Source organism: Vipera ursinii, assembly GCF_947247035.1.
Source record: "Vipera ursinii genome assembly, chromosome: 6".
In the NCBI taxonomy this organism is placed as follows: domain Eukaryota; kingdom Metazoa; phylum Chordata; class Lepidosauria; order Squamata; family Viperidae; genus Vipera; species Vipera ursinii.
The window spans coordinates 76477225-76495666 of NC_139515.1; the positions used below are offsets into that span (position 1 = coordinate 76477225).

General features: G+C 42.7%; 1 protein-coding gene across 1 annotated transcript; it reads right to left on the minus strand.

Annotated features, from left to right (window-relative positions):
- Window positions 1-1408: 1408 nt before the first annotated feature.
- Window positions 1409-14531, minus strand: HDHD5 (haloacid dehalogenase like hydrolase domain containing 5). Its single transcript, XM_083366818.1, has 8 exons — window positions 14308-14531; window positions 12188-12394; window positions 10691-10803; window positions 8200-8293; window positions 6621-6654; window positions 6236-6410; window positions 3013-3201; window positions 1409-2545 (listed from the first exon to the last, which is right to left on the minus strand). Exons 1-8 carry the CDS (start codon window positions 14449-14451, stop codon window positions 2188-2190), a joined length of 1314 nt encoding a protein of 437 aa, XP_083222944.1. The 5' UTR covers window positions 14452-14531; the 3' UTR covers window positions 1409-2187.
- Window positions 14532-18442: the final 3911 nt, after the last annotated feature.

Below are 18442 nucleotides of genomic sequence, written 5' to 3' on the forward strand. Positions count from 1 at the left end.
GCTGTCTGCATCTTGTGGATGGGGCTTTCCTTCTTTGTGCGGACTGGTTGCTGGCATGCCACGGCCTGGTACTGGTCCACAGACCGGGGGTTGGGGACCCCTGCCATAAATTGTAGGTTAGCACTTAATATTGGGTTAGAGCATCTGCTTCTTAAGGTATTTTTCTCTAGCCCCCATAATTTCAATTTTCTTTAAAAGAAGTCCTTATGATCTTTCCATCCCCCACTTGCTTTGGCGTAAAGACTTGTGAATGACAGGATTTGTCAGTGAAGTACATCAGATTGATGGGCAGTCAATCAGTGACATCAGTACACCTGAATGGTTGGAAATGGAGGATGAAGACGCAATGATGGAGTCCAGGAGCAGGCAGGAAGTCTGTTCTAAAAGAGCACACCAAACTTCCTTTGTCACAGAGACAGTAGGAAAAAAGGAACTTGGTGTAGCCATCTTGAATACTGCAGTGTAATTTTTCTTATTTTCTTATTCCTTCTATTGCAAATAAAGTACATGCACAAATCTGAATATTTTGTAAACTAATGATCAATTTCTGATCAACATTATATGGAGAAAGGATGGCAAAAACAAGCTGTGAAAATATCCAAATCTTCCGCTAACAGCAGCATGCTCATATAAGTACAGTATTATTATCCTCTTAACTATTATAATGTGTGTTGGATATGTTCTCCACCTTGAGTTATTTGTAAAAATAATGAAGGTAGGTTCTTTTGCATTCATTATTCAAAAAACCTCCTGAGGTCTTATACGCCTTGCTTAATTTTGTGTTTGTGTGTATTACTTTGTACAAATACAAACAATTTTATTAGTTTTATATTAAACATTATATATGCAGAAAAATCTGTCTATAGAAAATACTCTTTAAAAAGGTAAACTGCTCTTAAAAAGATGATCCTGGATAAATTTCCTTAAATATTTAAATAAATTTTTTTATTTTTTAAATAGATGCACTTATACATTTTTGTATCTTACTTTTCGTATGAAATGATAGATCTTACCTCGTTTAGAACTATGGTTGTTAAGAGGATACATGTAAGACCTTCAAAAGTGCAATTTGGAGGGCCTACGCCGCTTATGGCAAGTAGAGATAAATATTTAAGGACTAGTAAAATGAGGTAGTCATGAAGAAAATCTGAATTAGTTACTATGGTACCTACCAATCATGATCCTCTAATTCAGGGGTCTTCAACCTTGGCAACTTTAAGACTTGTGGACTTCAACTCCCAGAATTCCTCAGCCAGCAAAGCTGGCTGAGGAATTCTGGGAGCTGAAGTCCACAAGTCTTAAAGTCGCCAAAGTTGAGGACCCCTGCTCTAATTTATATGGCATAAAGCAGCATTCCTATTGTGACAAGAGGTTCCATAGCTTCCAAGTAGCCCATTTATTATAAATGAACTTATGATGCACCTTTAATATGTCAGTCATAAATTTGTGAGGAAAAAAGAAAAACCCAAAAAGTGTACAAGCAGTTATCAGGTTATGACCGCTGGTCAGCAACTGTTCAAATTTGCAGTGGCACTAAACAAGGGGGATATATGACAGGTCCTCAGAGTTCTGACCAACAGTGTCATGCGGTCATGTGATTGCGATTTATAACCTTCCCCGAGGGCCCTCCACAAGAAAAATCAATGGGAAAGCTGGCAGGAAGTCAGAAGTCGCAGTCATGTGGAGTCGTCACTTAACAACCCACGTGGCCCTCACTTTGCAACAGCAACTGGAAACATGTGTAGCAATGGAATTCCAGTCTCAATCTGTTGTAATCTAAGGGCTACCTGTAGTAGCACTCTTGACCCTGGATTACAGTATTTAGACAGGATGCCCCATCACAACAAAAATGGATGAAACAAAGCCACAAACGGATTATTCAATGGATGATTGTATTTCAGGCAAAAAGAAGAGTTTTAAAATCCCACAGATGTGTATCCTGTGAGATCACCAAATGATCCCTTCAATTACAAAGTCCTTACACTCTGTGGCCAAGTCAACATTAGCAAAGGAGATTAATTTTAAACTACATGGTTGACAAATCCAGGATTTGAAAAAATTGTTTAGTATAATCCCTACCCCCCAAATAAAATTGGAGAATTTTCTTTGCCTTTGGCGTGAGTTAAAACAAGAAAAATATCAAGTTTTCTTGCATCTCTACTTCAGATGCTGCTGGCAATAGATTGTTCATTCTTGTTTCCAACTCTCTTTTTGAAATACAAGTTCCACAGCATCATTCACATCATGAACAACGTAAGAAGCTTTCACCAAGGATGGATCAAAATGGAAATCACGATGGCCATGGGACAGAGTCTTCAGGATGTTCTCAGGGTCACTAGGGATGTCTCCATGGGGATTGTAGACCCCGGTGCAAACTAGTATAGAATGGCAGCTTTTTGCAGAGCTGATTGAGATACTGCAGTCTCTCTGTGCCTCCAGATGTTTCTCACTCTCTGCTGCCATAGCAGTTACATTTACCTCAGCCTGAGTCTGGAGGTAGCGGTGGTAGAGGTTGGCACCATAAATATCAGCCATTGGATTGTCCCTATAAGTAGGGTTAAGATGTAAGAACACAGTAGGGTGGGGGCAGAAGAAATAGTAGTTAATATATGATTTTTGCCAACCATTAAATCATTCTTCTTGAACATATTATCTATCCTACAGTTGCGTTGTGACCAAAACTCCTCAATTCCAAGTAGCACAAGTGGGTCCAAATAGCACATTTACAATTCATTATTACACTTGCCTCCACCTGAGACAATTATCCATACTCTAACCATGAACTTTACTGCTTATAAATAGAGACTCCAAGATCAGCAGGAACAGAGATTAGGTTTCCACACTGCCTGGTTGTGCATTGTGCTTAGCCACAAACCATGGCTTATGCACCATGGTTGGATGCATATAATTTGCTCAGCCCAAACCAACAATGAACAACACAACGCTCCTCACTGTTTTTTGCACTAGGGCAAAATCTTCCTCTTTCCAAGCTAAGACAGGAGGGCTGCTTACCCAATAGCATAGAGCTGGTGAAGAGGGGATGACCATCCACAGCTCTCCATCTGCTGCTTGAGCACATGTTCAGCATAGCGGTAAGTAACAGTGCTGGGCTTGCCCAACAGGGCCTCGTACTTCAGTTCTTTGCCTGTCATTTTCTTGTAGATGTTCTCCAAACAGACAAGAAAGGTGCCATGGCCGAACCTTGCCAATAGAAAAGACAGTGGGACAGGGAGAAAGGAAGTCAACATATACGCTGACTGATCGGAGTACAACAGTTTGCCTTATATGTATCCTGGATTAAATATACCAAATTTCAATGTCTAAGCACTGGCCTCAGCAAGTGGAGTGGACGCAGGATAAGACCTAATTAGTACTTCCATGGAGAATCACCTAAGAATCCCAGACCTATTGGCTAAACTGGGAAGAAGAGAGCTAAAACAGGCCACAGTAAATTACTTCCATCACACTGCCTAGGACTGCTTAGATGGGGGGGGGTTGTTGTCTTCAAACTTGGCCCTTTTATGAGTTGTGGACTTCAACTCCCAGAATTCCTCAGCTAGCGTGCCTGAGTCATAAAAGTTTGAAGACTCCTGGCTTAGATGCTGTTAGCAAGCACCGGGGTGTTTTTGTTTTTACTTGCTAAGTGACATACATTGGGATGTTCACCCATTACTGATATTTGCTCTTGCAAAATTCAATATTTGCTGCTGTTCCCTTGTTGGTGATTTGCTCTGTTACCATTAGACTACAACAAAAATCTTCTCTCAGAACTCCCCCCTACTAGATAGAAAAAATAACCGGATTTCTCCAGAGAAAGGAGAAATTTTCCAACAATTGGCTAACTCAGAAATGCCTGGACATAAAAGCATCATAATGGGGATATGACTCAAAAATCCCTACTCCTGGCTACCGCACTGTGAGCCATTATTAGTGAGTCCATAAGAAAGGCCCACCCAGCATTCTGACTGCACAAGTTGAATGATATAAATGAAAGTGATATTTTAAATATTAGAATCCTAAACTATAATGACTTTATAAACAAACATCAATCCCTTAGGTTGGGCCTGCTAGTTCACAGGTGCTAACACTGTAGTACTTTCAGGCCCACAATTATATAGCCCCAATTAGGCAGCAGCATCCTGTACTAGTTGTAGCTCCTGAATTGACTTCAAGCAAGCCTACAAATTGCAGCGAACAAATAAGAGAAACTAAAAGATCAACTATCACAAGAATCTAGGCCAGGGTAGGCAACCTTGGCTCTTTTATGACTCGTGGACTTCAACTCCCAGAATTCCTGAGCCAGCTGGCTCAGGAATTCTGGGAGTTGAAGTCCACGAGTCATAAAAGAGCCAAGATTGCCTACCCCTGATCTAGGCTATCTTGGTGCAGGTAGAATATTAGCTGGCATGTCAACTGAAGCTGGGCATCAACCCTTCTTACCGCCAAGACCACCTGCACTTTTAGTGACTAATTGGAATGAAAGAGAACCCCCTCCCCCTCCAAGGAACCCAATTCTGGTAGAGAAAAGAACGCTAACCTATCGAGTGCCTGCTATCTTTCTACCTCCCAGAATGGAGAACTAAGCTATGTCCATCTTATATGGATTCAGCTTCAATATAGTGAAATCACCCAGCCATTATAAACTTCCGAAAATACCAATCATCTGAATAGTGTTTCCTAATTTAGCTGGAAAGCAGACACAAAACTGGGTGTCATCTGGCAATTGGAAACATCAAATTCCAAGTCACTGGAGGACTGTTACCTGTAGGTTTATATAAACATTGAACAGCAGGAGAAAAAGAATAGATTTTTGTGATATCCTGCATGAATCAAGGAATTCCACAGAAATATGAAAGTGTCCTTCTCTGATGATGATTTTACAAGTAGGACTCACATCCTGAAGACATTTTCCCTCAACTCTTAAAGTTCTGAATAACTACATCATTGGAAATATTTTCTTGAGTGAGATACTGGAGAGTTGATGGCCATCAGTCACGTTTCAGGACTGGATATAATACATGCAGCCTTATCTACTTTGATGGGTTACTGAGAGGAGAGGCCTAGGGCAGGACTTTTCAACCTTTTCACCCACTGTACCACTTTTAGGATATGGTAACATCCGAGTACCACCAGTCGCCTAGCAAGGTGTCAAAAACTTGATGACAAAAAAAAGGAAAAAAGTGATGTAGTACAGGTAGTCCTCGACTAAACAACAGTTCGCTTAGTGACCGAAGTTACAATGGCACTGAAAAAAGTGCCCCCCCAAGCCACAGCCGAGCAAGACACCTGCCTGCCCACCTGGCGGTGCTCTTCCTCCTGTCCAAGGTTTTCATTGTTGTGAGCATTTCTGTTGAGGATTGGCAGCAGGGGTGGTGTGGGGGGTGTTTGGTTTTCATTCCCCCCGTCTGCTGGGTGGTTGCATCAGGTTTTGGTCACTTCACATGACCCTGGGACACTGTGACTATCATAAATATGAATCACTTGCCAAGCACCTGAATGTAAATCACAAGACCCTGGAGATGCCGCAACATTTCAGCTGATCGGCGCTTCTTCTGGGCTTAGCAGAAGCGCCAGAATCAGCGCCGAACTCCAGCTGGAGCCTGTCGCTGATTCTGGCGCTTCCACTGAGCCCTGACAGCCCCGAAGAAGCGTTGATCCTGGCGCTTCCACTGAGCCCTGACAGCCCTGCAGCTCCAGCCATCTCTCGCTCAGGCTTGTGTGGTGCTGCCACCGGTTCAGCTCATTCCCCTACCCCACTACTTTTCTAGGATGGTCGCGTACCACCTGCCAGGTGCCGATGTACCACAGGTGGTACCCGTACCACTGGTTGAAAAGCCCTGGCCTAGGGAATACTATCATGTTGGTTTCTCTGGCTCCCTCAACAATCTTCAACACTATTAGTCATGTAAGATTGCTAATGTTGGTCAAAATGTGATGTGGAGACACAACATTTCAGTGGCTCCACTACTTGCAGGAATGCCACCATAGATGGCACTAGCAGATCTGTTTGACTGAGATATATTATATATAGAGAGAGACAAAAAACTCCCTTCCTAAAATAATGCCAAATTACAACTTGTCTAACAGATAATAGTCAGCTTCCAGCTCATGCAAGCTAACTGGGAAAGGCATATTCTACAAGAGATTTATCAAGAATGCTAGTGATATTTGGATGGGTGGGAGAAAACGATTAAAAAAATGTAATTGAGACATCTCTGCAAGTCATTTCGCTCACCTTGGCATCTTGGCTTCTGCCATCCACAAGAGGTCCATGTTGCAAGCAATGATAGGCAGATGTGGATATGGTACAGAAGCTAACTCTACTCCTGGATTCCCATTGCTCAGGAGCACATCAATAATCAACTGAAGACAGGTTTCCCATCTTACTGGCTCCCCCAACAGAATTATTCCTAAAGTTGGAGAAAGCCAAGCAACTTTTTCAACAAGGGATTCTGCATGGCACACTTTTTAAAAATTTTACAATATCATTGGATTGTCCACAACTTTTTTTTCTACTGCTATTTTTATTTAGTGCAGCTTGATCAAGACCATAAATTAAGTCTGAGCTAAGAAGAGCTAACTGTATCCTTAAAACTGCAAAAGTGCCCAAAAACAGTTACCTTCTATGGTGGGAAAGTCAACGGTTGGAGGAGGCTATAAAAAAAAAGAAACAAATTTTAAGCAAATGAGCCAAGGTATTGCCAGAGAAAATAATCAAATTTAGAAACAAATTCTGTTAAGTCCATAAAGCAGGAGAGGTCCAGTTGGATCTTATTTCCCTCCCAGAAATTCCATTCCCCCCCCCCCGAGTTTCTTTTTCTGAACAAAATACTTCCTTTCTAAGAGAAATGACAAAGGGAAGATAGCAGAAGACTTAGCTTCAAATGAGCTGATGAGACTTCATTGTTCCAGAACCCTGCCCCTGATCTCCTTACGGGCTTTTCTTATGTCATAGCTATGAAGGAGTGGCATAACTTGGCTTCATGTGGGCTCCCCATATGAACATACAAAGATCCAGGTCTATAGAGCCTGCGTCCTGAGCACACTCTTGTACTGCAGTGAGTCTTGGACCCTTTACGCTGTCTCCGACGTATTCTTGGCATCACCTGGCATGACAAAGTTCCAAATAACGCAGTCCTGGAATGTGCTGGAATTTCTAGCATGTGTACACTATTGAAACAAATAGTGTACACATGCTAGAAATTCCAGCACATTCCAGGACTGCGTTATTTGGAACTTTGTCATGCCAGGTGATGCCAAGAATACGTCGGAGACAGCGTAAAGGGTCCAAGACTCACTGCAGTACAAGAGTGTGCTCAGGACGCAGGCTCTATAGACCTGGATCTTTGTATGTTCATATGGGGAGCCCACATGAAGCCAAGTTATGCAGCAAAGTTTCAATAGTGGCTTGGGCATGTCGTGAGAATGGCTGATGGTCGGATTCCGAAATATCTCCTGTATGGAGAACTAGTGCAGGGAAAGCGCCCCAGAGGGAGACCAGAGTTGCGATATAAGGATATCTGCAAGAGGGATCTAAAGGCCTTGGGAATGGATATTAACAGCTGGGAATCCTTGACCTCTGATCGCTCAGCTTGGAGGCTAAAGACAAAGCATGGCCTTCTCCAATTCGAAGAGACACTTGCACGGCAGGCTGAGGCAAAGAGGCAGTCCCACAACCAGCGAGATCTGGGGGCTGGACAGGGGACAGACTGTACCTGCCCTCAGTGTGGAAGGGACTGCCACTCTCAAATTGGCCTTTTTAGCCACAGCAGATGCTGCTTTAGGACCCCTTTCCAGAGCACGATACCATAGTCTCTCGAGACTGAAGGATGCCAATGATGGGCTCTCTCCATAATTTATAATATCTATAGGCTGTGATCCAACCAATTCATTAATTTCAGAATTAAGTCAACAGGCTTTCCCAACTTGACAGAATATGGACAAATAGGGGTGCATGTTAACTGCAAAACCTAACTTTGTCTAAGTTGAGAATAGCATTTTTAAAGCCAGATAATGTTCTTCCATCAGCACTACTTCAAGTTAGGTACAATAAAATCCTCAGAGCAGAATGCATTTGTCCATGTGGCAATAAGGAATTTGAAACTTTCTTACACATATTATTATGTTGTAAATGTTATAGGGACATAATCTATATTTTCCCCCCTATATCACACTTTTCTATGCCCAGTTAATACTTGCCAGTTCTTTAGGTCGCCGCTTCTGATCAACCATATCCAACAAAGGAAATGCTTTCCTAATGTCTTCAATGGTGAGAATATGCTGAAATCCCAAACTATTTCGGATGGTCAAGGAATAGCATTTTTTTTCCCAAAGAAAAATGATCAGAAATATATATTGTCCTTGACTTACAACCACTTGTTTAACAACATCTTGAAGTTAAGACCCACCTGGGGCAAAGTGACTTTCAACACATCCTTAAAGTTACAACCAAATCCACCACACATGCAATCTTACGATTGGCAACCAACTCACATCTAGATGGTTGCAGCCTCTTGCGGTCATGTGATTGCAATCTGTGACCTTCCCAACTGACTTCTGACAAGCCAAGTCACTTGGGGAAGCCAAATTTGCTTAACAACGGTGTGGCTTTACATAACAGTGATAAAAACGGTTGTAAAATCAGGTCTGATCACATGATGATTTACTTAAGAACTGCATCACTAGCAACCAAAATTCTGGTCCAAACTGTGATCGTATATCAAGGACTACCTGTAACAGAATCTACTAACAGGAAATCCATACAATAGAGTAGTATCTGCAACCTTTTTTAAAGCCCATCATTCTCTTGCTGGAAAAACAAGAATAAAAGCAGCCCCAGAGAGCTTGGGACTGGTTTATCCAAGAGACCATCTTTTTTCAAGAGCCTCTACCCATCCAACCTTAGCCAACAGACTGGGCATGCTGCAGATCCTGTCAGCCAAAGTGTCAACTAGAGGGAACCAGAAGATGAGCCTTATCTGCTGTAGCCCCTGCTCTATAGAACATCCTCCCCTCAGAGATAAGAATGGCCCCAACCCTATCGGCTTTCGGCAAGGCTTTAAAAACTTGGCTATTTACCCAGGCCTAGTACTCAGAATGTGTTAAGGGCCTTGTTATTTGGCTTTACTGTTAGTTGATTAATCATCATGGCTGCAGTTTGTATTTATTTATTGTGTGGAAGTTTACCGTTTAATGTATTTTAATTGTTATATAATGTTAGAATTGTAAGCCCCCCAGAATCACTTGGTTGAGATGTGTGGCTATAGAAAAAAAATGAGTGAATGAATGAAAATGGAGCACAAGAAGAAGAGGTCTCATGATGAAATGATCTAGGAAAAAAATTGGGATTGAATTTGAACTTGAATTTCGGTTAAACATCTGAAATTCCACAAACTACTTCCTCTTCCAGAAGACTAACTAAAACTGTTGGAGGACAACAAAAAAAGCAAGGAAACTCTGATCTAGAGAAGATGAAGGTCCAGAATTTCCCATAATGTTTAATCTCTGGAAAAGAACACTTTGCACAAGCCTAGTTTCGCAATCTTCACAATTAACTGGCACTCCAAGAAGCTTACGAAAGCTTTCTCACCCTTGTTTCCCCATATCTTATGAGACCTGTTTGGAGGTTTTAATTCAGTATCTTTGAACCCATTGCTACTGAAATTCTTTCCCCAAGAGTTCATGTAAGATGCATTAAAGGGTAACCAAAGTCCCACAACCCAGCTTTGTTTACCTCATATGACTATTCTTGCTGGGTTGCCATTTATCATAAATTTTAACCCACAGACCTTTTCGATTAATACAAAATGTGTACAATTTTTCAATTTTGAAATCTAACACCCCATTTTGAAGGAGAAATATATGACCATTTTTTCCAGGATTGTTTTGGGATTGACATGCATTTCAATAATGATTCACTCACGTACAAAGAAGTGATGCATAGATTAATTAATTACCATCAACAATCACTAATTTGGTTAGAAATTTTGCATTGTTACGGACAGTTTGAGCAGATATAATAATCCGCCTTAGATAAGACCCAGTTTTCTAAAAAAAGACTCTAATACTGGGAAAGTAGAAAGGAAAGTGAAGATGACCAAAAGCAAAATGGCTCGCCAAAGGTACAGTGAAAAAACTGCAAGATCTGAAAGACCAGCCAAGGACAGATCATGATGGAGAAAATCTATATTGTCACTAAAATCTGACAATGATTTGACGGCATGTAATCAGTCAATCAATTTATGCAAAAATATGTTCCTCACAGCATCACAGTGTTAACTTATTTCTTCCTCACATCCATAAAACAGATGAAGCCACATTTTGCTTGGGATCACTTATTGAGTGACAGGGGACTTCAAACCCCATCTCCTCACTACATCCAACATTCCAAAGTAGCACAGGGATGTTGGCCCAGAACTAGTGAGATCTAGGTTTAAGTTGCCATTCCTCCATGAAGTTAATTGTGTGATTTGGGTCTCTCACTGTACCTCCTTCCACCTACTTGTTTTTGTGTGGAAAACAATAATGGGAAATCTCCATGTCTGCTATCCTGAACTTTCCAAGGGAAAACAGGGTAGAAAAAGAACAAATACATGCAGTTGTGCCTGTTATATAACAGTGTTTCTCAACATGCAGCTAAGGAAACGGGAGGAAAAGGACCCAAAAATTTTTGGAAACACAAAAAGGATACTCCCTGGCATTCTGTTCCACTGGGCCTTGTCCACACACAAGCACACACTTGTCATGGAGCTGATGGAAAAGTCGCAGTGGGCTATAAGAAAGAATTACCCATTCGGAAGATACCTGGAAAAAATAGAAAGGACACGATAGCTAACCAACATTTTACGCGGCTGTTTAAAAGACTGCCATCATAGATAATTTGCCTGGTGAATGCCTAGGTTATTTCCATCCCATTCTAAAGCAGATTGAAAAAGTCAGCTTCCTGAAAGTCACCTAGATCCAACGTTTTCACTGAAGGACTACTACACTATTAATGCATCAGCTTGGAAATAAGAAAGAGTCAGTTTGATTTAGTGCCTAAGGCACCAGGCTAGAAGCCAGAAGACCGTGAGTTCAAGTCCCACCTTAGGCATGAAAGCCATCTAGATGACTTTAGGCCACTTTCTCTCAGCCCAACCCACCTCACAGGGTTGCTGTTACGGGGAAAATAAGAAGAGGAAAGAGTTTTAGATATCTTCAACATTTTGAGTTATTTCTAAAAAAAATAAAGTAGGGATACAAATAAATAAAATAAATAATAAACAGGAATAATATCCAACAAATGGATCATCCAACATACATTTTATTTGTATCCCATCTTTATTACTTTTACAAATAACTCAAGGTGGCAAACGTATCCAACCTACCTTACTCCTCCTATTTTCCCCATAATAGCAACCTTGTGGGTGTTTGGGGCTGAGAGAGAAAATAAAGGGCCCAAGGTCACCCCACCAGCTTTCATCCTAAAGCAGGATTAAAACTCACAATCTCCGGTTTCTAGCCTGGTACCTTAACCACTAGATCAGACATGTCAAACACAAGGCCCGGGGGCCGGATTCGGCCCGCGAAGTGGTTTCATGTGGCCCACGAAGCCATCCTGGAAATAGTGAGGGAATAGCCCCCACTGCCTTGGCCCTGGCCCAGAGACCCTCCTTCTGCCAGAGACCCTCAGATCTGTCCCACTCCTGCCCAGGCCCCCATAGGCACCCTTGATGCAAACGATGTAGAGCTGGCCATGCCCACCCAGTAGGCCTTACACACTCTAGCCACTCCCACCCAGTAGGCCACACCCACCCTGGCCATACCCACCCGGCCCCCTGAGGGCAACTGCAATGCTGATGTGGCCCTCAATGAAATTGAGTTTGACACCCCTGCACTAGATAAACTAATATATGCAATATTAGCTGTACTAACTAAACCAATTCTAGAGATTCTGTCAGTTGAGCCGATCAGTTTGGGATCAAGTCCTATCAACTTCAGATACCAATGGCCAATTATAAGGGAATAGAAAACTTGGCAGTCCAAAATAAGTTGATGCAATGAGTTGTTTGCTCTTGCTCTAAGTTTACAATAAGACACTATAGGATTCTTTTTCCTTACAAAGATCCCACACAATGATCTTCTTAATGGTTCAGAATTCTACTCTTGTAGTCAGCCATTGAATTAATAACATAGGTAATCTTGATACCTTAAATCCAAGGGCTTCCGTCAGTTCCTCAGCCTTGCTATCCCGAGAACAATTCCCTGCATTGGTTACAAATGCAACTGGCACACGGAAGTGGCCCTTCACATTGGTTAGTTTCTGGAATGCCTTCTTCGCAGCAGGAATGACTAACCGGCCCCGTAAAAGCACTCCATCAATATCAAAGAGGAATCCAAATGAAGGAGATGTCAGCTGTAGTGGCAAAGATTCAAAGGGATTGGATTATGTGCCATGTTTAATTTTAAGGACAACAGCTAGACTGAGTTGTATTAATAGCTTTAACAAGACTACGTTACCAAGAAAAGATAAACAAAGGCAAGTTAAACATTTCCAATAATTTAATTAATAGATTTCAACCATTCTCTATCGTATGTTCGACGTAGTAATAAAGAATGCTGCTTAAAAGTTAACACTAAAAACTCATGCAGTCAATAAAAAGCTGATGTAAAAAGCATCCCTGATTATTAACAGTGGCTTCTCAAGAAACAATTCATTTCACAAGATCTCCAAAGAAGTGGGCTGTACTTGATTTTTTTAAAAAAAGTCAGGAATGAGATTAATAATAATAATAATAATAATAATAATAATAATAATAATAATAAGAAGAAGAAGAAGAAGAAGAAGAAGAAGAAGTTGGAAGGGACCTTGGAGGTCATCTAGTCCAACCCCCTGCTCAGGCAGGAAACCCTATACCATTTCAGGCAAATGGCTGTCCAGTCTCTGCTAAGCTCCAGCAAATTATTCCAGAAACCGGGCCCATCATTGAAACGTTCATGTTCACAACATGGTTGGGGACCTCAAACTATTATATCAATAGGTAAGAGACTTTGTACGAAAGTCACTTGGAGATATCTATATAGTAACTGCAGAAATCTGTATAGTAATTCCGGAAGGGAGTGTGGACATGAGAATAAAAATAAAAAGTTTTCATTTCTCTTCCTAGCAATATTTCCTCAGATTAGTGCTCCTCAGCTCCTGTCAACAGGGAAGAACAGCTTCCTATTCCCCACAACCAGGTCACCAAGTACGGTGGGTGAGCAGAGGACCCGAGGGCCACAGGAAGGTCAAGGAACATGGGGCTGCTGACTCTTGAAATACAGATCTGGGGAATACATCTGACAGCGTTTTACAAGATGATCTTCCATCCCCAGTAACCTTCATACAACTACAGTTGAGAATCACAGTCACAGCAGGACAAGGAATCTGGGCCCCAGAACCAACTTCAACTGCTCAGGCCACTTCTGAGATCAGGTGGATGCACCTGTAACAACGCAGACTAAATAAGAAACCCAGTTACCCAGAGTTAACCATTCCTTTCCACCCATCTTGCCACAAAAGTGAATTTTAAGCCAATCCAGTTAAGACAGGTAGTCCTCGACTTGCGACCACAATTGAGCCCAAACTCTCTGTCGCTAAGTGAGACAGTAGTTAGGTGCGTTTTGCCCCATTTTATGACTCTTCTCGCCACGGTTGTTAAGTGAATCGAGGCACTTGTTAAATTAGTAACAGGGTTGTTAGGTGAATCTGGCTTCCCCATTGACTTTGCTTGTCAAAAGGCTGCAACAGGGGTTCACATGCTCCCAGGACGACGCAAAGCCGTCATAAATATGAGTCAGTTGCCAAGGGCATCCGAATCCCGGTGACCACGGGGGATGCTGGCGTTAAGCGTGGAAAAGGGTCGTAGGTCCGTTTTTCCCCCCAGCGATTTGCTGTAACTTTGGTCACTAAGCGAACTGTTGCAAGTCGAGGACTACTTGGAAGTGGAACCGCTTCATTCTACCCGGTGAAAGGACGCGTGCCAAGGGGAGGCCCCGCTGGCTGGGTGAGCGCAATGGCGAACTGTGCTCGCACGCACTTGGAGGTCACCAGACCGAGAGCCGCGCTTACAAACGCCCGGGCTTCAGAGGGATCCCCTTCCTGCCTACCGAACCGTGCTCGAAAGAGAAGCGGCTGGAGGCGAGGGCGTTTGCCCGGCGGCGACTCTGAAGCCCGGCGGGCCAAGGCGAAAGAGCTTGGCTCCTTTTTTGGCCCGGCTGGGTCTCCTTGGAAAGGTCACCGGCCAAGAAAAACTCGCTCGGGAGGACGACCGGGGAGGCTCCGCTCACCTGATGGAGCCCGGAGGCTGCGGTTGCAAAGCCTCGGCTAAGGCTGGAGAAGCGGCCAGCCCCGGCCCTGCTCTGCCCCGCGCCGGCTCGCAGCGCCCTTTCCAGCGCGGCTTCGCTCACAGGGCGCCAGCAGCGCCAAGCCATCCGCCCGCCCGCCCGCCTCGCTTCCTGCCCAGGCGAGCGTCGCCCGCCTGCTGGCCGCTGCCCGCGGGGAGGGGGAGAACCTGCGGGCAGCCAATCTCGGCCGGATCACATGGAGCGCGGGGAGCCGGCGGCGCTGGGAGGAGCGAGGAACTACAGTTCCCAGGTTCCTCTGCTCGCGGGGAGGAGGGAGGGGGAGGTGAGCGAGGGCTCCCCTGAACACCCCAAAGTCAGTGACTCCTTTCCTGGGGAACGAGATCGATCCAACCCAAGAAACTCACTCGTGATCAATCCAAAGCAGGGGGTCTTCAAACTTGGCCCTTTTATGACTTGTGGACTTCAACTCCCAGAATTCCTCAGCCAGGCATGCTGGCTGAGGAATTCTGGGAGTTGAAGTCCACAAGTCATAAAAGGGCCAAGTTTGAAGACTCCTGATCCAAAGGAGCCCACGATACAAGGCTGCGTCCGAATCGCCGGCTTCGCCCAGCTGAATAAGAAACAGGGCCTGTCAAACTTGGGTAACTTTTAAGATGGGCGAACCGCTGCCCTGCTCGCTGGGGATTTCTGGGAGTTGAAGTCCACTTGAAAGCTGCCAAGTTTTGAGAAATGCTGGATTAGAAGGAGCAGCTGCGGGTCGGCCCGAGGAAGGGTGCAAAGGGTTGGCAGAGGGAAAAAAAAAAGGACCGCGGAGCGAAGTGCGGCATCTTTCACAACTAAGGGCCACCCGCAAATATTCTCTGGAGGAAGAGGGAGATAAATGGTTTTTGGGGTCTTTTTGCGCAATAAAATAATGCATTTTTTTTTCCTGATCGGTGTTGAAACGTGTTTCCCCCCACCAAAAATAAAGGTTGAGAGACGTAGACCAAGGGTCTTCAAATTTGGCCCTTTTATGACTTGTTGACTTCAACTCCCAGAATTCCTCAGCCAGCGTGCCTGGCTGAGGAATTCTGGGAGTTGAAGTCCACAAGTCATAGAAGAGGTTTTTGGGGTTTTTTGCGCAATAAAATAATGCATTTTTTTTCCTGATCGGTGTTGAAACGTGTTTTCCCCCACCAAAAATAAAGGTTGAGAGACGTAGACCAAGGGTCTTCAAACTTGGCCCTTTTATGACTTGTGGACTTCAACTCCCAGAATTCCTCAGCCAGCGTGCCTGGCTGAGGAATTCTGGGAGTTGAAGTCCACAACTCATAGAAGAGGTTTTTGGGGTTTTTTGCGCAATAAAATAATGCATCTTTTTTCCTGATCGGTGCTGAAACATGTTTTCCCCCACCAAAAATAAAGGTTGAGAGACATAGACCAAGGGTCTTCAAACGTGGCCCTTTTATGACTTGTGGACTTCAACTCCCAGAATTCCTCAGCCAGCGTGCCTGGCTGAGGAATTCTGGGAGTTGAAGTCCACAAGTCATAGAAGAGCCAAGTTTGAAGTCCCCCATGGACTAGACCAGGGGTAGGCAACCTCGGCTCTTTTATGACTCATGGACTTCAACTCCCAGAATAGCTGACTCAGGAATTCTGGGAGTTGAAGTCCATGAGTCATAAAAGAGCCGAGGTTGCCTACCCCTGGACTAGACCAACTTTTTTCCCCAAGTTCTCTTTATTCCCTGCCTCCTACAGTTCTGCATAATTCAACAACCAGCGCACAAAAGGGACACTATTCCATTTTTCAGTGACACCCCCCGAAAGAAAGCGACGGTTTTTATCGACAGGAAACTTAGCAAAATCTTCGACAGCCTCGAGTCCAAAGGGCTTTCATGGGTTTATGCCCAATTCATCTGAAAGCGCAGGCGCCTACAAATTAGTCTTTTAAATTATTTTTCTGATGCATTTTGGAGCTTGTAGTTCTAACGTCCTTCAACTCTATGCGTTCCTGATTGGATAACCCCCAAACTACATCTCCCAGAATGCAAAGCTCTTCCGGAAGAGTTCAGAGTATAATTAAGTTATTTACGTAGAGGCGTTTGGGGTCGTTTGTTTTTAATGCTGGCGGCAATATAAATTACAGTACTAAGTTGCAGAAATCTAATCATGGTTCAGATTAAAGGAAGGGTTAGGATCTAGGTATTACAGTAAGCAGAAAGCCAGGAAGCATACAGTAATATGATTTTTTTTTCTCCCCTCCCCTCCCGATTAAAATTTAAAATATGAATCAGTTATTTGGGCAGGAGAAAAAGTGGCGTTTGTTGTTGGGATGTGTCCTATATTTGCTGAAGATTTCAGAAGACTAGAAGATACATTAACTAGAAGATAAAGTTTTCAATAAAATGTGTATTTTCAGTAAAATAACACTGATTATAAAAAATAGCTCACTTTTCTTTATTATCAAATTTATCTGGGTAGTGTTGATATCTGAAGCAATGACTTATTTAAAAAGTATCTGCAATATTGTTTCACATTGTCCCACTGGGAACCTTTTATTTATTTAAGAAAGTTACCCTAGATTTACAAGGCATTTCATAAAAAATTACCACAAAGAATTATAGAACTAGAAGAACTCATTGGTTCTTGAATCCAGACTTCTGTTTGGTGCAGGAATCCAAACTCAGGCAACCCTATTCCTAGTTATTATCCTGGTTGTGCCTCTTCCGTAATGGTAGTGAAAAGAAATGGGGGCTTTGTCAGGCATATGTACCTAAGAATAAGTTCATTTAAACTATGTGGAACTGAATTTAAAACTGGGCTTCTCAACTGAGGTCATTAAGAGTTCTCTGGAAGATCATAGTTAACAGGTTGTCCTTGATTTAACAACAGTTCATTTAGTGATTGAAGTTACAACAGCACTGAAAAAAGTGACTTATGACCATTTTTCACACATATGAGTGCTTCAGCATCCCCTTGACTATGTGATCAAAATTCAGATGCAAATTCAGGTGCTTGACAACTGGTTCATATTTATGACGGTTACAATGCCTAGGGTCATGTGATCACCTTTTGTGCTCTTCTGACAAGCAAAGTCAATGGGGAAGCCAGATTCATTTAATATTAACACTGATATTAGCAATGATATTAACTGCAGAGAATAATAATAATAATAATAATAATAATAATAATAATAATAATAATAATAATAATAATAATAATAATAATAATATAACATAGGGTGGAAAAAGTTGTCGAGAATGAGAGGGTGAAGATCTTGTGGGACTTCCGAATACAGATCGCCATTTGGAACACAACACGCCAGATATCGCAGTCATAGAGAACTGAAGCATACAGTTGATTGATATCGCTGTACCAGGAGATGCCAGAGTCGAAGAAAAAGAACTGGAAAAAATTACAAAATACCACGACCTGGCCATCGAAACTGTGCAATTATGGATGAAATGTGTAACAGTGATACCCATTGTCATTGGGGCACTGGGAACTATGTCCAAAAACTTTGCAAAATACATCAAGAAATTGCAGCTTCCTGCAGTAACTCCAGCAAAGCTACAAAAAACCGTGCTACTTGGAACATCTTACATTTTAAGGAGATACCTGGTTGATACCTAGGATGCTGGCAGCAACCCATGTCAACCATTAGTGCCAATCAATTTGAGTGTTCAGTAGACTGAGTTTCATGTTTTATGTATAAGTTTAATAATAATAATAATATAATAATAATAATAATAATAATAATACCAATAGTAATAGGCACCTTGGGTGCAATCCCAAAACAACTGGAGCACCACTTGAACACCATTGGCATTGACAATTACGCCATTAGTCAATTGCAAAAGGCGGCTTTACTAGGAACTGCTTCCACCCCGCGACGATATCTGTAATACCATCAAACATCCACATCTGCCTATCCCAGGTCCTTGGTAAGGACTCCTATAGGTAGACAAAAATGCCAAATCCAGTCTGAACATCTGGCTGACTGTACGATGATCAATAACAATAAAGTTGGAAGGGACCATGGAGATCTTCTAGTCCAACCCCCTGCTCAGTCAGGAAACCCTATGCTATTATAGACAAATGGCTGTCCAGTCTCTTCTTAAAAACTTCCAGTGTTAGA